The 24,660-nt window shown below is 36.3% G+C and overlaps 2 protein-coding genes across 7 annotated transcripts in view; both read left to right on the plus strand.

The window, feature by feature from the left end:
* The window catches only part of HAT1 (histone acetyltransferase 1), a gene marked incomplete at its 5' end in the record, with an annotated part of 47,788 nt that extends 41,596 nt beyond the window's left edge, over positions 1-6,192 (plus strand). The window contains 3 exon segments of the mRNA XM_079135051.1: positions 744-895; positions 3,014-3,130; positions 5,754-6,192. Coding sequence (XP_078991177.1) covers positions 744-895; positions 3,014-3,130; positions 5,754-5,921 — 437 coding nt within the window. The 3' untranslated portion in view covers positions 5,922-6,192.
* A 12,370-nt stretch (positions 6,193-18,562) lies between these two features.
* The window catches only part of METAP1D (methionyl aminopeptidase type 1D, mitochondrial), an 82,673-nt gene continuing 76,575 nt past the window's right edge, over positions 18,563-24,660 (plus strand). For 5 of the 6 annotated variants that reach the window (XM_079135059.1, XM_079135060.1, XM_079135061.1 and 2 more), the window contains exon 1: positions 18,563-18,659. In XM_079135059.1, the coding sequence (XP_078991185.1) occupies positions 18,620-18,659 (40 nt within the window). In that variant the 5' untranslated portion in view covers positions 18,563-18,619. The remainder of the gene's footprint in view (positions 18,660-24,660) is intronic. The other variant, XM_079135063.1, reaches the window with a different exon arrangement.

Consider the following 24,660-nt stretch of genomic DNA (forward strand, 5'->3'; position numbering starts at 1 on the left):
TCTGCTGATCATCAAATAAAGATACAGAGAAGTAACGTCACTTTCCCAAAGTACTACGAGTATGAATGACAGAACTGGGATTCACCCTTATATTTTATGTATAGTATTTCTACCCATCATGCTCCATTGTTGTCCACTACTTAATCTAATGTAGATAAAACAAACATAAAAGAAGATATTCAGAAGCAGTGAAGATAGGAACAATAGAATGTCCTCAAATCCTCATTGTATTCTCTAAATCCAAAAGGGTTGCTTTTTGTAAAGGGAAGCTTTGTTTTTATTTTTTTTAATTAGGTGAAACAAATACAGCAGACTGTAAAGGTTATTGGATTAAAGTAAGGAAGTTAACATTAACCTTGGAATCATTACCTCTTTAAAAATTGCTTGCATTTTTATAATAGCTCATCCAAACTTGAATCTCTCATTTATACAGATGTATTTATTGGAATTTAAACTAAGATGCACGCAATAACATACCAGTCAAAAAGATGATATTTGAAATGAGTAGTTCTCATTTCACAAATAATATAAATGTCTTTGCAAAGGAGCACACCTATAATTTTATTTGGCAAAGACAATAGTTCTGTTGTCTGAGTTGTAAGAAATCCTTCACATTGTAACTTTTGCATATGTAATTTTCTTTTAAGTATATTTGCTTTTGTAGCTTAGTTTGGATATTGAGATTTCAAATGATAAGGAATTATGTTGGCTAAGGAAAATGTTATTCTACTTTATTTCTTTAGCGGAAGACCCATCAAAAAGCTATGTGAAATTAAGAGATTTTGTGCTTGTGAAGCTTTGTCAAGATTTGCCCTGTTTTTCCCGGGAAAAGTTAATGCAAGGATTCAATGAAGAGATGGCAATGGAAGCTCAACAGAAGTTCAAAATCAATAAGGTATTTTTATTGTGTAGGAGGAAAACAGTTAAAATTTAAAGTTGTTTTTTTTTTTTTAAAGTACCTATCTCAAGCAAAACATTATAAGGATATTAAGAATGCATGGGGCGGAAGTAGCAGTGGTTAAGAGTAAAAGCTTTTAAGTCAAAATGCCTGGATTCAAACCTACATTTACCACTATTACTGAGGACATTGAGTTTACCACCTTTTGCCTCACTTTCCTTAACAAAATAGGAAAGTAATAAATTTTATGGCTATGCTAAGTGTAATAAGAACAAAAATGAATAGTAGCACCTTATTTTTGCTCTTTAAAAATATGTTTAAACTTTAAAGTAATTATACACCTGAAGACAATATTGGTGGAAAGAGGGGCTGAGTAAAACATATAACTTTCCTTTTATATACTTGTACATATTTGTTTAATTTTTAAAGTATTAACTATTTTAGGGTAGGTATAGAAAAAATAAGGGAGTTAAGAGAAGGCAGTTTATTACATTTATTTCAACAAAGGAGTGGGTATTTCATTGGAAGGATGACATCCGATCTCATCCCTTGAAGAGTGGGTAGAATTTGGACTATTAAAGTGTGTGGGATGGAGAGTATTCCAGTAATAAAGACTAACCATTTGATATTGTTGACCACCCCTTCTTTGGCTTCTAAAGCTCTCCATTTCTCCCCCTACTGTTCTCCTCATCTTTCTTGGAGTACTTTCACTGGCTTCCACTCTTTTGTATGCTCCTTAAATGTAACTCTTCCTCACAGAGTTCTTTATCTTCATTTCTTCTCTTCTACTTAAAATTCTGCCTGGGCGATTTCATCTAATAAATCACTAGATTTTCCCTTAGAGCTTCAAAACTATATAACCAAAAGGTTCACCATAAACAATTCTATTTGAACTATAATTTTCCATCTTCTGCACTAAAGCACTTTAATGGTTTCCTGGCTTTAAGATAAAATACATACATTTAGAAGTAATTTGTCTCCAGACCACATTAAACTTGTATTAATGAGAATTTGATAGCTTGTATGAATACATTTTTTTAAAAATTGTGCTTTAAAGTAGACCACACAGAGCCCACTATTATCTGTACTCTGCTAGCTTTAGCTTCTTGCCACTTTCCCACGTGCTCTGGTTTTATTGAACCACTTGCCATTTCCCATTTATGCCACATTTTTGTTTTTTTCTGAGTCTCTTTACATATACTCTTCCTTTTATCAGTAATACCCTTTTCTTCAGTTTGCCCGGTCAGATTGTGGTCATTATTTTTCAGATTGAACTCATGTGTCCTTTCTAAGAAGTTCAGGTATCATCCTTCCAATCTACCCATAGCCTACATCCCCACCAAAATAAATACATGAATGAAAAAATGTAAATAGAAAAATGATGCTAATATCTAGAGTCCTGTCCTCTTAGTACTTCTGCTATCCCAGTTCATGCCCTCATCAATTTTTTGCCTGGCTTAATAGCTTTTTAAATTGGTCTCTCTGCCCTTATTTTTGCTATCATTTCTATGCACCTGAATGATTTGCTCAAAACTCAAAATTTGTGCATATCACTTATGTTGCCATTTTAAATCTAGTATGTTACAGTCCACCTCTTTATATGTCTCCATCTTCACTACATCACCACTCCTTGCTTCTCTTTTTATGGTCCAGCAGTGTCAAGCTGCTCTGTTTTATGTGCATTTGTATGTGTGCACACATACACACAAGCACCCTTCCCTATTCTAGAATGAAGGATACTCTCCTCCCTTTAAGATTCAGTTCAGAACTAGGGGTGTGGCTCAGTGGTAGAGCGCTTTTCTAGCATGTCCAAGGTCCTGGGTTCCATTTCAGCACTGTCCAAAAAAACAAAAAAAGATAAAAGTTCAGGTTTTATTTTTTTACTCACTCAGGAATCCTCTACCTTAGTACACTATGCATATTTCTGTCATTAAATTAACCCAAACCTCAGTCATTTGCGTTACCTTATAGACTTCCATCTCCTTGAGGATATTGCTTTTCTTCTGGTGTCTAGCAATTTCTTGCCATGTCAATTATTAAATATATCCTATGTTCTTTTGGGAAAGTGTCACTGATTTAGTTTGAAAATTCACATTTTTCTTGTTTCATTTTTAGCAACACACTAGACGGGTTTATGAGATTCTTCGATTGCTGGTAACTGACATGAGTGATGCTGAACAATACAGAAGCTATAGACTGGATATTAAAAGAAGACTAATTAGTCCCTATAAGGTAGGACAAGTCTTAAACATTAAAAGCTAGCAAGTGCCAGTATTTGGGAGAGCCCAAATCACTTTGCTAAATTAACTTTTACAAAAGTGAAAAGCATTATTCTCATTTTAGAAATTCTCATTCATCTTAAGGATAAGCTAACATGGTTTTTTTTTTCTTTCATTTGTATGTATCTTAAAAATCTGCATGCCCCACAATCTTTTCTAATAAGTTACCTTGTTTTTTCCAAATTTCTTATTTCATTTGTCATATATGTATTCTTTCTCAGTTTTATTTTTAACATTCTTTCTTCTTAGCCTTTTTCCCCTACTACCTTTTCTTCATCCATATTTTTCTTCATAAAGCAAATATTTTCCTAGATCAGGTTTGGCCTTATCATTTGGCCATTGTTAGGAATGGATGAAGTTAAATGTTAATATAAATAAGTTATATTAATGGTATTAATATAAATATGTGGTATTAATATTAATGATCGTATAATTAAAGGTGGTTTTAATGTAAACTTGTATTTCTCTTCATTAATCAAATATTATCAACGCCCTCATCTATGTAAGAATTAAGTTTTGTTTGTTTGAGGGTAAGAGAATTACTCTGAAGCCCATGGAATGTCACCAGCCATTCTAGTCTTAAAGAATTCTGCTTTCCAGTATTCATTTACCAGTATAAAGTATCTCACAGTCAACTCTATGAAATAGATATTAGATGGAAGAAAAGGGGAAAGAGGAGTTAAATAATTTGCTTAAGCTTATAGAGCTAGTGAACTGAAAAGGCAGGATTCAAACCCTAACAGTTTTATTTGAAAGTTTTAGTTTAGTATCTGTGTCAAATTGCCTTTCAAAAAACAATTAAAAACAATGTATCTCAGCTGGATAGAGATGTTCTCCAAATCAGTTTTTATTTTTTTAAGCTTTCACAGGTTCTTTGGAAACTCAATTTGCAATGCATTTTTTATATATTATATATATATGTATGCATATATAAGTATATACACACAGTAGAATATGTGTAGTTTAAGGAATACTAAATAGAACAAATAAAATTTAAACGCAGATCAACATTTTTTTGGTAGTCAGAAAATTTACAATAAAGGCTTATCTCCAGTACTTTCTTGTGCCTTGTTTTAGAAATGTTTGTGTGATTATAAATTTAAAGTGATAAACATGACACATTTGCCTACTATTCCAAAGTCATTAGGGTCCCCTTTAAGAGACATGTATTAATTCTTAAGAAGGAAGGGTTTATGGTATTATTGTTACAGATATTTGTCTGATCATTTTTATTGTCTTTGGGGTGGGGCAGTACTGGGGATAGAACCCAGAAGCACTCTCTCACCAAGTTACACTCCCACCCCTTTTTATTTTTTGAAACAGGGTCTCACTAAATTGCCAAGGGTCACCTCAAACTTGGGATCCTCCTACCTCCACCTCCTAAGTTGCTGGGGTATTACACCATGTCCAGCTTATGGTCTTTTGAAAGGCAGTTTGACACAGACAAAACTTACACTTCCAAATCAACTATTAGGGTTTGAATCTGCCTTCTTAGTTTGCTGGCTGTATGAGCTTAGGCGAATTGTTTAATTCCTCTTTCTCTTTTTTTCTCCATCATGTATCTAGTTCATAGAGTTTGTGAGTCAATGTATGTGAATTCCCATCTCTAAAACTACCTCTTTAGTATATGCTCTAATAAACGAGAATTGGCATGATAATTAGAACAGTTTTTCAAAATATGAAATTTTGTATATTGCAGTGTTGCCACCTGACTAGGAATCTTGGATTTATTCTTCATTCCCCAAAATATCCAATGCTTTCTTCTTTTTCCATCTCTGCTGCTGCTGACTTGATTTAGGCTTTCATCATCTCTGACTTGAACTGCAGGAGTTGCTTAGTCTTTCAGTCCCATCCCATCTATCTTAAATGTCACTGACACAGTATTATTCTGACACAGTGTCCTGCATAAAATTGTTAACTAATTCCCTACTGCAAACTCCTCAGTATAGTGACATCCTCAGTAAAATGGAGAGAAAATTTGCCTTTCTGAAACTTTTCCAACAGTATGGTGAAAATTAATATGTCCATATATATATTGCTGTGTAAGGGAACCTAGAAATAGGCTTAGTGGCAGGAAGATGCCAAATTGTTATTTTAAGTTAATGTAATTAATGATTATATAGTGAAATAAAGAATTACTGCACTTAATATCAGTTGCTTCTTCAGTTATGTACTTTACTTCTTAAAGGAGTGTTTGAGTGTCTCCACTGGCCAGAGTTTTTGTTTTGTTTTGTTGGTGCTGGGGATAGAATCCACAGCCTGATGCTACGAGGCAAGTTCTCCATCACTGAGTTACACCCCCAGCCTTGGCCAGAATGGTTTATTGTGCTTTTGAGGAGGCTACAAGTCACATATTTATATTTACTATTATCAGACACAAATACCAGGTCTCCCTAAGTCTTTTAAAGAGTTTGCAGTTCATGGTTAATTTTATGTTTAATTAAGCTCCTTTAAGAAGAAAATTTTGAGACAAGTTTTAACATTCTCCTAGTACTATTATTTTTAACATCTTTGAAGATTTAATATTGTAGAAATAAATCTGCTTTCTGAGTCAAATAATTGTGTTTGTTACTTAGAAAAAACAAAGAGATCTTGCTAAAATGAAAAAATGTCTCAGACCAGAAGAACTGACAAACCAGATGAACCAAATAGAAATAAGCATGCAACATGAACAGCTGGAAGAAAGCTTTCAGGAACTAGTGGAAGATTACCGACGTGTTATTGAACGACTCGCTCAAGAGTAAAGATTATACTACTCTGTACAGGAAGCTTGCAAATTTCTGTACATTGTGCCGTGGAAAACCTGATGATTAATTTTCAAATATTGTAACATTTTACTTACATTAAAAGTTATCTATGTTATCTTTAGTTGAATATTTTCTTTTGGAGAGATTGTATATTTTAAAATACTGTCTAGAGTTTATGAGCATATATTGCATTAAAAAAAGATATAGCTTCTGAAATACTGCAATTGCTTTTCTTCTTAACCAATATAATAAATGCTTAGTTGTGATATATTAATGTGTGATGATGTTTAAATACTTAAGATAAACTTTTTTTAGTCCTGTTAAGAACCTTATATTTCAGGGTTGGGGGTGTGGCTCAGTGTGGCTCAGTGGTAGCATGCTTACCTCACATACATGGGGCACTGGGTTTGATCCACATAAAAAATAAAGGTATTGTGTACATCTACAACTAAAAAAAAAAAAGAAACTTTAGATTTTAAGTTTTTTGTTATCATTATTCCCACACTTTGCTTTTAAGATTTTACATCTGACATCTTTAGAAAACATTTCTTGCCTGGCCCAGTGGTATATACTATAATCCCAGCAGCCTGGGAGGCTGAGGCTGGAGGATCTCAAATCAAAGCCAGTTTCAGCAACCTAACAAGGCCCTAAGCAACTTGGCAAGACCCTGTCTCAAAACAGAGAGAGCTGGAGATGTGGCTTAGTGGTTAATTGCCCCTGGGTTTATTCCCAGGTACATAAACAAATAAAACATACACACTTCTCTAAGGTTATCATAATTATCTTACTTTTGTAAGTAGGACATTGTTCTAGTATAGGTTTGTTTTAAACTCCTACCTACATTAACTGCTTGTTTGGTAGGCAGGTAAGGGGAAACTAGACACACCCAAAGCCTAAATGATTGGTATCAAATATTAGTTGAAGATAATTTAGAAGTTATCATAAGACATTTTATAAATAATGTAAGATAATTAGAAATCAGTTTATAAAAATTCAATTTATATTCCATTTGTGAAATAAGATACCTGTTATAATTTAAGTTTAGCAAGGTGTTGAAGTACAAGGTGAAATAAACCAAAGTAATGATAAATTGTTTAATAGTCATTTCTAATGAAGTGAAGTTTAAATTAATTGCTTGATCATGAAGAGTCATGAAATTAAAGCTTGAGATGTTTATAATATGTGCCAGCAAGCTAGTAAATTATTATATAATGCTAAAAACAGGATGTAAGTTGAACTTTATTTTTAAAAGCCTGATTTGTTTGATGCTTAGGCCAAATTCCCAATTTGGAAAGCACTGTCTTGTCTTTAGATCAACTTTCCATTAGTAAAACCTGTCAACAATAAGAGACATAAAAGTAGTAGTCTAAGGACACAAAATAGCTATGTCCAGTAGCATACCAAGCATAAAGCTGTCTTCTTAAAATGAGGGAGCAGTGGAAGTTTCAGATCATCTCATCTTGGAGGCCTGTATGCAAATAAAACTTGATTTCTGAGAGATTTTATACACACACACAGACAATTTGCTATTAATAGAATGAATTAGTTCAGTTAAAATCCTTTCTGATACTATGAAAACAATTTGCCTTCCATCTAAATTGGCTAATAATCTTTAAATTTTTATTGGTAATTCACAATTTATGATGTGAATAAATACAGATGACCTCTGAAGAAATTAAAAAAAAAAAAACATCAAAATGAATTATCTTTCAAGATGTTTTTACTGTGTAGAAAACAGAAAAGGCTGAGATAACACCCATGTCCCTAGTCTCTCCTTTAAAAAGTAATATTCCTTCCTATATTCAGTTCATGATATAGATCTGGGTTAGCATTTTATTTTGGAACTTGAAAGCTGTACCTTCATTTGGAGTTAGAATGATAAAAGTCTAATATTTAGATGTGTACCTTACAGGGTAATGAAACATCAGGATAAATGTATAGAATTGTATATGAAACCCAATACAGCCAGCCAGTAGTCCCTTACCTCCCCTAGTCTTAGCCCTCACCATTTACTATTCACATACACACCGACTATGTTATTGCCTTTGTCGCTGCCCTTTTCTTTCTTCCACCTTTATCTTCCCCGTCCTCCACAAATATATTTTCTCTATACGTAATATGGTTCCTTCTAAGCATCGGGGCTTTTTTTTTTTTTTTTTTAATCTGTAAAAATGAATTTTACTATAATGATCTCTAGGCTCCCTCCCTGTTCTAAGATCCTGACTAATCTCACCCTCAGGCCTCTGGGTACAGGTGTGGTATGTCTAAAAATGCAGTTTTCTAAATTACACATGAAAATCTTAGTTTATACAGATATAGTTTGTGTAAGAGGAAAAAAAGTACTATAAAGTTCCCAATTGTCTCCAAATTACAAGGGCCCTAGTTTTGTTTTACCAGAGCCTTGTCTATTATGAAGAATTCCCTGATACCAATTGAGAATTATTAGAATCATGGACCTTGTATGTCAACTGATTTAATTCTTAAATTCATTCTTAAGTTCTTAGAATTTAAAAGCCTATTTAACAATATTAAATACTGATTTAATAGGTAGCCATAATTCTTCCTTCCATATGAAATTATTTTTACATTTGTACATTATCTGTGAATATACACTGAAATTAGCAGTATTTTGTGTGCGTGTGTGGTACTGGGGATCAAATCCAGGGCCTAAGTGCTTCACCACTGACCTGTATCCCCAGTTTTAAAAGTATTTTCTTTTGAACAAACATTTCTGTATTTGAAATGATTCTTAGAGATGTACAATATTTCATGTTAATGTACCCAAGTTAAATCTTTTGCCTAGTATTTTACTATTTTTGCCTAGTATTTACTATTATAGATGAGTATTATCTATAATACTCAAATGAATCAATATCTTTACATAATATATATTTCATATCTGTTAAATCATCTTAAGACAAATTCCCAGGAGATGTAGACTATCTCTATGGCTTAGTTATATAAACATATCATTTTTCAGAAAGATTGGTAAAACACCAGATATGAACCTGTATACTGATTATAAAATAATTTCAATGGTATGGGATGTTGACCTTGTTTCAGTAGATATAAAATCTCAAATTTACATTTCTTTTACTTACTGGGAAGACTAAATATTTTTCCATCTTTTGTGTGCTAAATTATCCACTTCATTTTGTTTAATTTTTTAATTTTTATTTTTTAGTTGGGGATGGATACAATACCTTTATTTTGTTTATTTTTATGTGGTGCTGAGGATGGAACCCAGTGCCTCACACATGCCAAGCAAGTGCTTTACCACTGAGCCACAACCCCAGCCATTGATTTTTTTTTGAAAAATTATTTTTTGCAATTGATGTTCTCAATTTATAGATTGATAATAGCGCCAAAGGTTAAGTTAGTGGCCAGAACTGTATATTAGACTCCTGAATTCCACTCTTTCTTCTTCCATCAAGTGTGCCAACCAACTCTTAAATGCTTAATCCCTAGGCTCTTCCTAAGAGGGGATATCTTTTATGTCTTTCAGAAATATAAATGAGAATGTATGTATGTACATATTTTATATATATATATGTGTGTATACATATTCATATGTATATGTGGTAACCTACCACATACACTGTCTTTTTAAAAAAAATTTGTACCAGGGATTTAACCCAGGGGCACTTAACCACTGAGTCACAACCCCATCCCTTTTTAATTTTTGAGACATGATCTTGCTTAGTTGTTTATGGCCTTGCTAAGTTGCTGAGGCTGGCCTTGAAATTGCAATCCTGCCTCAAGTTCCTGAATTCCTGGGATTACAGGTGTGCACCACCATACCTGGCATAATTTGCCTTTTTAAAACTGTCTTGGCCTGGTTTAATAGCTGCATGGTATTCTATTGTATAGTATGTTATAAGTTACTCCATCTGTAACTTATAAGTTGTTTCCAATACTTTCCATTACAAAAAAATGCAATACATATTTTTGTATGTGTACTGTGCACATATGTGCAAGTATACATATCTAAATTCTAGAAATCATGGACTTTAATCTCATAGTGACTATACAGCTTTACAACAGTTAAAATTATTTTTCCTTTATTTATTTTTATGTGGTGTGGAGGATTAAACCCAGTGCTTCACAGGTGCTGGGCAAGCGCTCTACCACTGGCCACAGCTCCAACACCAGAACAATTAAAATCATTAACATGAACTAAGGTTACAGAAACTTCATAATGTGGTAATCAGAATAATCTATTTATGTAAACAAGAGTATACAGGACATCTCCAACTATTTCCTTTCATGGCTAGAAATTTGAATTATTTTAAATACAAAGTGACATGAATGTGTAGGTATATACATATGACTATTTTGTATATTCCTTTAGTCTTGCTTAGCTCTCCTCAAAACTTACCATACATAATATCAAGCCTCATGTGGTAACATACACTTGTTAATTCCATCTACTTGGGAGGCTGAAGCAGAAGGATTCCAAGAGCCTAGGCAACTTAGACCCTCTCTCAAAATAAAATTTTACAAGTGTGGAGATGCATCTCAGTGGTAGAACACTTCCACAGAACATGTAAGGCGCTGGGTTCAATCACCAGTATCATAATAAATAATTAATAGATAGTTAACTTTGGCTAGAATCTTATGTCCAAACTATCAATCAAGTATGAGAGCAAAATAAAGGCATCTAAGAAGTAAAAAAATTACATTATATTATTTCTGGTATTACCTGTAGATGTAGTGACATAAAGGTGAAAACAAAACATGTAAGATGGGCAGTACTTCAGTGGCTCAGTGGTAGAGCACTTGCCTACCAAGAAGGCAGCCCTGGGTTTGGTCTCCAGCAACACACATATACATACACACTCACAAATGAATCTGAATCCCATAAAATGACAGGATGGCAACTGAATAACAAGTTTAAGAAAGAAACTGGTCCAAATTGGAACAGGAAAATTATGCACTCCAGAAAAAAGTCTGTACAAGAAAGAGTCCAAATATAGTATCTATAGTTGGCATGGCTTTGAGCAATAACTAGAAACAAAACAGTTCAAAGTGGCTGATTCGAGTCAGATGAAGAAATGGCAGAATAAGAGACCATTGCTTTTCATTGTAAATCTTGTAATAATTGTATAAGGTTCTTTAAAGTATATAGAAGTTACTTTGATTTAAAACTTTTAAGTAATATATCAACAGCAATTGAAGCTCTGTATGATTGCCAAATTTAAAAAACAAAAGAATGCAAAACTAGTCAGGTGTGGTGGCACACACCTGTAATCCCAGTTACTTGGAAAGCTGTGGCAGGAGGATTGCAAGTTTGATGCTAGACTGGGCAATTTGGAGAGACCATACCTCAAAAAATAAAGAGGGTTGGAAATGTAGCTCAGTGGTAGAGCACCCTGGGTTCAATCGCCAGTATGATGGGAAAACACACACACACACACACACACACACACACACACACAAAACCACAAAGATGTTTTAAAGTTTACCTGAAGCAGGCAAATGGATCCTCTAGACTAGATAGTGCAACAAGATTATGCTACACCTGACTTCCATAAATATAGCAGAATTTTCCAGAAGTATTTTTTTAGTAGTTGAGCTTTTTAAAATAATAATAATAAAAGGCAATAATACCCAATCATTTTCTTTGCAAATTGATTATCAAAGGAATCATAGTTTATGATGTACTTCATTTGGCAAAGGACTAAAGAGGAAATGTGCTATGAAAAAAAATCTCTTCATCTTTGACACCTTGGTTCTATGAGTCAACAATCACTAGATGCACAACCAAAGCTCTGAAAATGAATATAATTTTGGGGGCTTTCCACGAACACCCTGGAGAAATCTTTTTAAAAGTATAGTTCATGGGCCGGGGTTGTGGCTCCGTGATAGAATGCTCGCTGGCATGTGTGAGGCACTGGGTTTGATCCTCAGCATCACATAAAAATAAATAAAGGTATTGTGTTTATCTACAACTAAAAAATACATACTAAAAAAAGTGTAGTTTTCCATCACTTATGAATAGCTGATGAGCTATTTGTTGTAAGACATGATAACGAATGCCTTACAAATATTTTAAAAAAGGTTTTTTTAAACCTTAAATTGTATTATAATGTATACAGGTTAGAAAAGGGATTAGTCTGCCCTCCAACCTTTCTGGGCCTCACTGTCTTTATCTTAGAAGGGATAGGGTTAGAAATGGATTAGGTGATTTTTAAAGCCATTTCCAGTTCTTCAAATGTATTCTTCATCTTAATAAAAGATTAGTTGGAAATGTACTGTGGTTAGACTCTCTGTTCACCTGGACAGTTTTTAAAATGTTTAATTAGTCATTTTGGCAGGCAAATCTGTGCAGAAGTCTTGGGCTGTCCTGATTTGCCTGCTGTCTGAATCCCCTTTTGTGAAGGCCAAGCGGAGGCCACTGTGAGGCTTGTTTGCTGTGTGTCGCTACAGCAGCTGCTGCTTCTCTTCCTTTATCCTTTACCAAGTGAAAGAAAATGCAGTGATGTTTGTGCGTGCTTCAGATGTGGAGAATGCACTCCAGACAGGTTATTCTCTGGGTTAAAGTGGATGGAGTGAGCACATCGGCGCTCAGCTAAATGGGAAGAGAGGTCACTGCAGCATCTGCCCTCTTGTTTACTTCGATAGTTTCAGTCTTGAATACAGAATCGTCAAGTGAGAGGCAAACAGAAAAAGTTAAAAAATGCACTACTGCTTAGTTTCTCAGTCAGTTTGGGGAGTGGAGGTGGAGAGTGGGAGGGAAGAAGGGCACACAGCTAGTTTATTATTAAATCCATTCTAATTTCATAATCTCCATTTTGGAGATTTTTACTGCAGTCTTTTTTGTAACTGTTAACTGACCAAGGAGTACTGTTTCATGCTTAATAAGTAGGAAACATCAAAATCACACAAAAAAATTTCAACCTCTGATATTAATGGTCAAACTGTTCTCAACAGGAACTAGCCTCACACTATCCTACAGGACCATACATTTTAATTCAAACACATTAAGAATTTAACAGCAAATACATGATCATAAGTCTAGCGAAAGAATAAGATGAAAAAAAAAAGATAATCAGGATGTATCATCACTTTAAGAGGGAAAAGAAAACAAAAACCCACAGGAAAGGCATTCTATAATCTTATAAAGGAGGGGAAAAAATGAAAGAAGGAAGAGAAATGAGTACAATGAAGGCAAAAGGGAGAGAAGACAGAGTAGACTCCATAAAGACAGAAGAAGATTGTGCATTCCTATTTTTTTTCCAAATTCTATTTTGATTTGCTTTGTTTGCTCTTATTCTATAGTGATGCATAGCTGGTCATGGTAAATCTTAGAAAGTCCAGCAAGTGGTATGTGCATAGAAAAAAGTCTAGATGAATATATAACTTGTTAACAGTGATTACATGGGAAGCACCAGGGGGATTTTTACTGTCTATATTATACATTTTTATACTCTTGGAACATTTTTCAAAGACTATGTATTACATGTATAAACAGAAGAAAAAGCAAAAGAGAGCTTTTAAAAATAATTCCAAAAAGGAGATCATGAGAGCATTTTTCCTTTTTCTTCTAAGTATGGATTAGAGATGCTAAAGGAAGCATTAATTTTTTTCTCACCTTCATTTTTGCAGGAAGTGATGGAAATCAAACAGGTGCAATTTGAGTTCCACATTCTTAGTTCTTGAGCTATATAATCTGTGACCCCCTCACACTTGACATTGCTTCTTTGGTGTTTATAGTCTCAAGGATATTATTTGGTCTTTCTTTATGGAGAATCTTGTGAGCATGTTAACCTTAGCCTTCCAATTAGGTTCTTAATCCTTGCTTTTGTTTTGTGATGCTTGGGATCAAATCCAGGGCCTTGCGTACCCTAGGTAAATGTGGTACCACTGAAGTATATCCCCAGCCTAGTTAGGGTCCTAAGATCAAAGACAATATCATATTTCCTTGGAGCCTAGAGTAGCCACTTACATATTTACTGATTGGCTGACTGATCATTAAATTTTCTTGAAAACATTTCACCTTTTTTCCTTACTCTGAATAGATTTCATTCTCCAGAAGTGTACACACAGGTGCTACTTTTTCAATGATTACCAATTGGGGAAGAGATGGCAGCCTCTAATGTTTCACACTTTCATTTACATTTCCCCAGGGGCAAATGCATATTTCTGCTTAAATCCAACATCCTTAGAACCAGCCCCAAGAGATGAGTCAGGAAAGCCTGGTCCCTTGGGTGTCACTGCACAGTTCCAAAGCCAACTCTGACCAAAGCAGGCAGTTATTATCAGAAAGCTCTGCCACACAGCACAGTGCAAGGAGCCTGAGACCACCCTCACACTCTTCCCTATGTCCTCTTCCTTTCCCTCAACCCTTTTCACTATTCTAGGCAGGCTACAGTTCCAACAATGGATATGCAATTATGTTGAAGTGAGTGTTATCACTGCTTACAATCTCACTTAATATTTTCAAGCTACAGGACTGAACCAGCTTGAAATGAATGCCAGTCAGACTGGGCTTAACACCAACACCACCCTTGGGAAATGTTTAGGTCTTACTCTATAGTTTAAATTAGCACTGCCTGGTTCTGTTCCACTCCCCTTCCTTGACAGAGGATGAAGAGAGGGCAGCATGCTATTTGCTGAGCTCATGCCTACAAACATCTATGGACCCTGAAATTTTCAGAATTTCAGTGTAGGAGGGGCTCAGGTAGGACAATCTCATTAGACAGTGGGGAGACTTAAAGTTTTATTTGTATAGGAGTTATAGGGCTGAGAAAATAGCCCTATAACGAAATCAAATGAGAAAGGCAGGAGGATCACACATAACTAACGTCCCCCTCCTCTTGTTCTGGGTCCCTGTTGGCAATGCTAAAGATCAAGGAAATGGGGCACAAACAACAAAGAGAAACAGTCTTGATTTCTCACAACTGCCCCACATATGGCATTACTTTTTCCTCATAAAATATGGGGTATTTACATATTTTTCTCTAAGAGTACCCCTAAATTGCTCAGAAACATGTCCATGATTATCTCAAATGACTAGTATAGGAAACATGGCATTTCTGCCAGCAAGCTGGCTGAGTGTGCCTTCAAACTATCTGCCTGAACATATAATCACTCAAAGTTGGACCCTAACTTTAGAGGGGTCCAACCAGTTACTAAGGCAGGTCTCTGTTATATGTACAGATTATGTTTATAATCTGTTTATGTAGGACTCCAAGTTACTAGAAAGAATGTTCATTTTGCTTAAAACATGTATATAAATGAAAGAACTTCCTCATTCTAAAATTGGACAAATTAGAGGACAGGGATTGGAAATATTGTTCTCAAGCCACAGAGTAAAATGCTAAGAAACGAATCTAAAATCAAATCAAGAGGCTAGTTTTTCTGATTCAGATGGCAAAAACTGAGAAGCAAGGTCAGGAAGGGAAAATGAAAGTAACTCGGTCTAGATGAAAAGTTCACTGACACTGTTCAGGTTCCTGGGCACCAGTTTCCCCTAGCAGACCATGGAAACTTGCTCTGTGTCCAATAGGAAATACCATTATTAGTTCACTTAGTTTTACGATGCATTCATATATAACAAGTTTCATAAATTCATAAACAACTTTGCCCCTATTTCATACTATATTTAATTATCTTGCCCTAAAGATAATTTCAATAAGTATATAAAAATCTAAACTTGTAGCTGGGCTCAGTGACACACACCCATAATCCCAGTGGCTTGGGAGGCTGAGGCAGGAGGATCCCAAGTTCAAAGCCAGCCTCAGCAAAAGGGAGGCACTGTTTCTAAATAAAATATAAAATAGGGCTGAGGATGTGTCTCAGTGGCTGAGTGCCCCTGAGTTCAATCCGTGGTACCCTTCCTCCCAAAAAAAATCTAAACTTGTGAAATACATTACACGATGATGCATTACAAAACAAAATTTTTTAAAAAAGGATTTACTTCATGTCACATAATCCCTTAGAGCATTTAAAGATTCAATACATATATTAAAAAATGACTGATTTCAATTTTATTAAACTATATACAATTTTAGAAAAATTTAATAATAAATTGAAACAAGTCTATAATATCATCAAGTAGGAAAGGAAATTTGATTTTTAAAAAATGCGTAACAATTTATTTCTGATTTATTTCTTTTATAAACAGAGATAAAAAGATTTTTAAAGAAGTGAAATGAAACATGACCCTTTCAAAATCAAGGTAAAAGACCTACAAAACAATAATCAATTGCAATTAATAAAAATATTTTAAGGGCTGGGGAGATAGCTCAGTTGGTAGAGTGCTTGCCTTGCAAGCACAAGGCCCTGGGTTTGATCCCCAGCACCAAAAAAAAAAAAAATTTTACATTCAAAACTGAATTTTTGGACACACAAACTGGAGATTTTAAGAAATTACTCTATTTCTTTAATCCTGGTTTTGAAAAACGATTCAACTTTTTATTCAAGAAACCCAAGTACAAAAATCTGAATAATAGAGTTCAAATCAATGAAGTACTACCACAATTTAATTAACTTTCATTTCATAGGTGAGAGCATGGGCAGAAATAGAGAAGACCTGATTCCATAGAAGTTGCTCACTGAAGTAAAAACATTCTAATGCTCTGTATGTGAAGGACACCACCAAATGTTAAAATCAAAAGATATCTTAGATGTCAGTGGGCTAGCGTTTCATCCTGTTGGTCAGCATGCATATATATAATGTCAGAAGGATGTGGTATGAAAAAAGCCAAATCAAGGATCAGAGTGCGAGCTATTACCCATACAAGTTCATATATGCTTCACTTCTAACTCATTCTAGATGTCCGCATTTCATGCTGAGCTTATTAAGGATTTCCTCAATGGGAGTCAACCATATTGGTGCCAAATGGGTCCTCATAATGCTTCCTTTTCCTTCTAGTTGCAGGGGAATAAATTATGCACTTGCTTTCCAAGGGCTCAGTGACTTAAGTTACATTAACATATGTTCTATTTCATACATGTTTGAAATTGGGCTTAACACCTTCTGACATTTCACTAGGAACTTCTAAATTTTTTTTTTTTTTTTCTGCAGATTTCCTGAGACTCAATGTCCAGATAATTCTCAGGCTCCTTTTGCTTCCCTCAGATTATTGGCTTCAGTTATATAGAGAGGGCAAATTTAGCACATTTGGAAACCCCTACCCTGGAATTGATCTGAGTTGTAAAAGATGGAGTTTGAAGTAACCTGTAGAAATGTATTTCCTTCTCATTTTGGTACCTTTTATTCAGCTCAGTGGAAAAATATTATGGATCTTTCAAGGTGAATCAAAAGCATCTAAAGCTGGATCTCCAAGAATTATACCATGTGTTCTCTATTCAAAACTTTAAAAATAAAAATATGAGGCTTATGTTGTTATAAATTTAAAAAAAGAGCTTAAGTTAAATGTTCTAGGCTTTGATGTTTACAATGAGGGGAAGCAGCAAGTATAAAGAGTAAGTATGAAGCTGGATGTGCTGGGGCAGGTCTATAATCACAAGCAGCACAAGAGGCTGAGGAGAGGATCACAAATTCAAGGCCAGCATCATCAACATAGCTAGACCCTAAGCAATTTAGTGAGACCTTGCCTAAAAAAAAAAAAAAAAAAAAAAAAAGTAATTATGTGATTCCATTTAAAATACACATATTTGCCTATTAAAGGCCTGGAGGGATGCACAAATGGCTAACTGGGGAATGGGGCTGTGGTGCACAGAGGGTGAGGAAGCGGCGTGCACTTTTCCTTCACTGATTTCTGAACTGTCAATGAGTGTAAACTAAATTCTTAAAAATTATTTTCAAGATATCACACACATTGATAATTCTTATCAATCTTGACAAAATTTAAAGTCTACAATCTAATACATTCTCCGTTTGACTGGTTCCGTGGAGAGTCCGATTTCTTTTGCAGACATTCCTTGGGTGCTGTACTGAGGTCACAGGCTACCAAGATGAGTAACGCTTGGTATACGACAGAACAGACTTTACCCCAGAGCACAGGTAAGAGGAACCGTGAGTTTGGGGGAGGGGGGGCACCATCATCCATAAGGACACCTCTGCTCCCTGACTTGACTTATCATTGTTCTTCCGTAGGCTTCGCAGTGTAACTCACATTCTAAAGCTGTCCTTGGGGAAAAAGAGACCCTCTGAACATACCCTCTGGGGTACCTAGAATAGCTTTTGCAGCGGCACACAGATCCCGTCTTGTATGGAATCTCCGCTGAGTAATGTAGATTCTAGAGGAGCAAAGGGGCAGCTGGTGACTTTGAACTAAATTCTACCTTTCAACTGAACTTAGGGAAATAATTTGCAATAGAGTGGCAGCCGATGCAAAGTGCTATGTTGAACAAAGATTGTGCTTTTTTTTTCCGCCCAACTTCACGTTTCCATGCATCAAAATGTTGATGCTATAAATACTGAATGCCACGCTTACCTGACAGGTTTCTTCCATCCCACCTGGGCGCGGGTGCTCAGAGTGAGCGCGCGAGCTGCGGCTGGAACCTGCCTCTCGCGGTCAAAGTGGGCTCGGCCGGCCGGTGGTTCGGCAGCCCGCCCGGGTGCCGGAGCCGCTCCGCCTCTACAGTTCCTGCAGTCGGTTCCCCGCGCGCACGCGCACTCGCCTCGAGCGGCTTCCGCGCCTCGGGTCTTGGGCAGGGCTGCGACCGGACCGCGCCAGAGGGCGGGGCTGCGAGGAGTGCTCGGCCACGTGACCGGCGCCAATATGGCGGCGCCCAGCGGCGTCCGCCTGCTCTTCAGCCGAGGTAAGCGCCTTGAGGACAACCCCGCGAGGGTTCGCACGGACGCTCACTCGCTGCGCACCTGGGTTCAAAGGGAGATCTGTCAGTGCTCAGACTACTCCGCGCACTGGAATGCTCTTTCAGTCTTACGGACACACGCAGGCTCACTAGATGACACATCCACACACCGTAGGAACACACTTTTGTTCACTGCTTACTCGCCTGAATTTCGTCTTTGCGTGGTTCCTTTTGAAATTTACAGATCACTGTCTCAAGTTTTCCTCTCCCGCTTCAGTTGTACCATTAGTGTTGTAAACATTTATTATGGTGCGGAGCCAGAGTAACTCTGAAATGCACCTGTATACTCTTGTTTTTACTAGAGCTATTCTGTTGGCATTTCTTTTGAGGAACTTGCAAATGTGATTATTCTCTTCCGATGGTTTGAGAACAAATGATGTGGTTGTTATCCTGAATGAGTGTTGATATTTTAGTTAAGTATACCAACACTTTCGCTGCTGAATTCTGGAAATCCGTTGGGTTTGATCTTGGTTTTGAATCTTTGTTGAAAAGAATTCGGAAATTGTTTCAAGGACAAGGAAACAGGAAAACTAACGTTTTGAGGGGCTCCTTTAGTGTCAAGCACGTAGGAATAGTCTGTTGAAGTAAATAGTATTTTCATAGTATTATCTACCATTTAAGAACCTTTTTTAAGTACGTTGGTACTGTGTTTAAACATCTTACATATACTAGCAACCTTTTAAAACCCAATGAGTTAGGCATTATTCCATCTTTGCAGATGGGAAAAGTGAAGCTACAGAGGTTAATATAACTAAGGTCACCTAGATGGTAAGAGGCAGAATGTGCATTTGAACATGAAAATTTTTATATTAAAGGTGCATTCCTCTGTACTGCATTGCATGATCTTTTCATAGAAATCTATGTAAAGTTCTGGTGAGACAAGGACAAGTATAAATGTAAGAATTATAGGGAAAGGCGTTTTGAGAGAGCAATAAGATTGGTAGGCAGATAGACTTCAGTATTTCAGTGTTAGTGGAGATGAGTAAGGAGCCACAGAAGATTTGATGAGAGATATGTAAGAGGAAGGTAATGGAAGAAGCATTTCGGACTGGTTGCATGGAAGAATGGAGGTCAACATAAGTGCCGCTGTGTAAAAAAGAGCCATTTTACATCTCTTAAGATCTAGGCTCCAGTCCAAACTCTACTAATTAAGTGACTTTTCTACTTTTCTATTTTCTTTTCTTTTCTTTTTTCTTTTTTTTTTTTTTTGGCAAGAAATAATGGCAGTTAGATTTTGTGTGGTGTAGATAATGGTGAAGAGGATCTAGGGAGATAGTCAAGGTAGAGGAGCCTCCCAACCCACACCCCAACCTATATATGGGTGTATACACATGTGGGTATTTATTTACATGTATGTATGTATTATATTTTTAATCTCTTTGAAATTTGCAAAAATAACATTACTCTTTTCCTTCCTTCCTTTCCACTTAAGATTTTGACAAATGATGGTTTAGACAATCTTGGGGAAAGCTACTACTGGGAAGCCAGGTCAAGTTATTGGTCCCTATGACCAGTCCCACAGTACTGCAACTGCCACCACACAGATCTTGATTAGAAAAGGGAGGGAAAATGTGCCATGAAGAAGAGATTTTAGTGATGGGGAAAGGGCTCTCCTTTGGACTATTTATAGCTAGTTTTAAATTGCGGACAGATTTTCCTGCCACCTACTTCCCAACCCCCCAGAGTAGAAAATGAAGGGTAAATTCATAAAAAACAAAACAAAACAAAACAACTCTCTATTCTCTTCCCCCTCCTTATCCATCTACAATGATTTAAATTAAGCCACCACAAATCTTTTTTATTGGTTCATAATAGTTATACATAACATTAGGATTCATTTTGACATAATTATAATACATGGCATATAATTTGTTCCAATTCAGTCCCTAGTACTTACTCTTTTTAAAAAAATTTTTAGTTGTATGTGGACACAATACCTTTATTTTTATGTGGTGTTGAGGGTGGAACCCAGGGCCTCACACATGCTAGGTGAGTGCGCTACCACAGCCACAATCCCAGACCTGCAGTACTTACTCTTTTCTTTCCTCTTCTCTCTCCCCCATTCTCTTTCCTCTACTCTACTGATCTTTCTATTTATTTACATTTTTTATATTAGTGTCTTATGGATATATAGTAGCAAGATTCATTATAGTATATTCATGTATGTACATTGGAAAGTTAGGTCAAATTCATTTCACTGCTTTTCCCTTATCCCTTCCCTCCACCCTCCTCCTCAATCCCCTTCTTCTACTCTCCTGATTCTTTTATTTTGATGGAATTCTTCCCTCTACACCTCCACCCCTGCCCCCCCCTTTCTCTTTCCCCTTAGACTAGCTTCCACATATCAGTGAAAACATTCGACCTTTGACCATGAATCTTTATGTATCCAGATCCGTCTCTTGGAACCAAGCAAGAAGGTACCAAGAGTCCTGTAGGTTAGGGCTGAAATATTCCTAGGTATTAGCCCTGGGAGGAAAGTGCAGAATTCCTGTCCAGGGGTCCTAAGTCTCCCAGTTTAGTCTCTCAGTCTCAACCCCTACTGTACTAGAGTCTTATTCCAGCTCCTGAAGCCACTTTGAAAGATCGTTTGCTCAGTGAGTTTAGGAAGGAATCGGGAAGGCAAGTAAGGGGACATATTTTTTTCTTGACATTCTTGTATGAACCATTCTCCGTGGATTGCCTCCTGTCTCTAATTTTCTTACTTTCATTGACTCTTCTCTCAGCTTTCTCCTGTTATGTCCCCTGCTGGAATGCAAGCTTCTTGCAGACAAGGGTTTTTCCTTCTTTATCTTTGCCTCCCCAAAACCTGTAGTATATTGTCTAGTCCAATAGTACATACTTAGTTTCATAACTGAAAGAAAAGCCCTCAGAACATAACCTCCTCTGGAAATATTTGTGCATGAAAACACGATGGAGCAAGCCTGATGGCACACACCTCATGACTCAGGAGGCTGAGTTCCAGGCTGGAACCACCTTATAGGACCCTTTCTCAAAATAAAATGTAATAATAAAATGTAAAAGGGCTGGTGATGTAGTTCAGTAGTACAGTGCTTACCCAGAATGTGCAAGGCCCTGAGTTCAATCCCTAGTACCATGAAAAAAATAATTACATGGTAGACCTAAAGACTGATTTATCTCTAAATGTCAGTTTTTACGTGACAGGCGAAGATATTGACTTTATTACCGTTTGTTCTCTACCCCACTGACTCTCATTTTCTTCCTGGGATAATTTAAGGCCATTTTACTTTTTTTTTTTTTTTTTTTTTGGCAACTGTAAGGATTTCATTCCAATTAATTTGAACTGTGAATCAGACTTATTGGAGATAATTAGGGGGGAAAAAAAGAAGCAGCAGAAGTTGGAATGGAAAAGGGGAAAAGGGACAAAATCTAAAGAAGTACTTGAAGTTTAAGCATTGCGGCCATGGGAGAGGTGACTTGAAGGAAGAAGCTTATGAAAGTAAATCATTCAACCTAAACATTATCCTGCTGTCCTTCCACAGTCCAGGTAGAGGTTGCTGAAGCCAGTGAGGGAAGAGGGAGAAACTTGGGCTGACCAGCAGAAAAGCTCATTTAGTAGGGATGTGAAATAGCTTGGCATTTCCAGAGGGAAGGCTACATGGCAAGATATATCATGGTGTACATTATGTATAACATTTAATACTCTGCACCTAGGAATTTATCCTAATAGAACAATAGGATGAATGTGCAATATATGAACAAAACTGTAACTTTATAATGGTAATAATCGGGAAATACTGGACAGAATCTGAAATGTCCGTTGGTAAGAAAATGACTACATGAATTATAGTTCATCCATGCAATAGAGTGCTAAGCATCCATTTTAAAAGATAAGGTAGATTTACTGTACATTTATAGTTGCTGACATATACTGAGAATAAAAGGGTATAGAACAGTGTATTTCACTCTTGTAAAATTATATATCAATGCCAGTTGTGTTGGCACATGCCTATAATCCCAGCAACTAGGGAGGCTGAGGCCAGAAGATCTCTAGTTCAAAGATAGTCTTAGCAATTTAGCAAGACCCTGTCTCTAAGTAAAAAATATAAAAAGAGCTGGGAATCTGGCTCAGTGGTTAAATTGCCACTGGGTTCAATCCCTGGTCCCCAAAAAACAAAGAAAACAAAACAAAACAAAACAAAAAACCCAATTACTTACTAGTGTTTCTTTTTGTGTTTGTATGCACATATCTGAGGGGGATGGGGGTATAGCTCACTGGTAGCACTTGCCTATCATGCATGATGGTCTGAATTCAATCCCCAGCGGGGGGGGGGGGGGGGGGGGGGGGGAATGGAGAGAGAAAGAGAGAGAGAAATGGAAAGAGAGAGAGAGAGAGAGAGAGAGAGAGAGAGAGAGCCCACATGCTCTGGAATGATGTTCACCCAAATATTGAGAGCTGTCATTTTTAGATGATGGCATTGGGCTTTTACTTTCCTTATAAGTGATATGTATAAATTTTATCAGTGGGCAGATAGCATTTTTATTACAAAAAGTGATTTTCTTGCCAGGTGCAGTGGTACATGCCTGTTATCCCAGTTACTCAGTAGGATGAGGCAGGAGGATTGCAAGTCTGAGGCCAGTCTTGGCTACTTAACATGACTCTGTGTCAAAATAAAAAATAATATTGAATGTTGGAGTGGAAACATTCTTTTACTATGTGTCTTTCACTATGAATGTTCTCTGGAACAAGGCAAAATGTCTATGTTATAACATAGGAATGGAGCACCTTTCAGATTTCCTTCCTCAAAGAATGGCAAATGGAAATATACTAATGATGAAAGATACATCTAATAATACTGTTATTTTATTTACTTATTTGCTTTTATTTTAACAAATATAAGGGCTAGGGTTGTAGCTCAGTGACAGAGCACTTGCCTAGCATGTGTGAGGCACTGGATTCGATCTTCAGCACTACATAAAAATAAACAAATAAAATAAAGGTATTGTCCAGCTACAACTTAAAAAATATTTTAAAAAATAAGTATAAAATATTTTAAGTGCTTTTGTTCACTTATAACCCTAGGACCATTGATGTGTCCACTGACAATTACTTTCAAAGTGTTTTTTTTCAGGGGACAGGCTCTAGTGCATGATGAATTAAGTACCTTAAATTTTTGTCAAGTAGCCTGAGGTCCTTGCTATTTTCTGTAGGAAAATGTATCACTCAGCTTGTTTTGGTTTTGATTTTTTATAATGGAGATTGAACCCAGGGGCACTTTACCATTGAACTACATACCTACTCCCCCCACCCTTTTTTAAAAATTTTTTTTAATTTTGAGACTGGATCTCACTAAGTTGCTTAGAGCCTTGTTAAGTTGTTGAGGCTAGCCTCGAACTTGCAATTCTCCTGCCTCAGCCTCCCAATTCATTGGGACTACAGGTGTGTGCCACCAAGCCTGGACAGTTTTGCCAAATTAATTTAGAATTAAATGTTTTAGGTGTAGTAGCTTACACCTATAATCCCAACTGCAGGGGATCCTAAGGCAGAGGATCACAAATGCAAGCCCAGCCTCAGCAACTTAGTGAGACCCTGTCTCAAAATTTAAAAAAAAAAAAAAAAAAAAAAAAAAAAAAAGGAACTGAGGAGATAGCTTGGTGGTAGTGCACCCAGGTTCAGTCCTCAGTATCCCCTGCCAAAAAAAAAAAAAAAAAAATTAGGATGAAGTTCATGGGGTTCTTTCAAAAATGCTAATGGAATAAGGAGCTTCCTGTCACTGGAACTATATGTAACTGTATTCCTAATGATAACCACAGAATGAAAATGGAGTTTTGCTGTATATTTTAACAAATATATTCCAACTGTAGTATATGTTCCTAAAGTCATATATATTTGTATGCTTTTTTCATCTGCTTGAAACAGCTTTCTGTATAGCACAAATAGCTCCTATCTCCCATTGAAATTGTGGGATTTATATCGACCCTCAATGAT

Source organism: Sciurus vulgaris (genome assembly GCF_902686455.1).
Source record: "Sciurus vulgaris genome assembly, chromosome: 3".
Taxonomy (NCBI): Eukaryota; Metazoa; Chordata; class Mammalia; order Rodentia; family Sciuridae; genus Sciurus; species Sciurus vulgaris.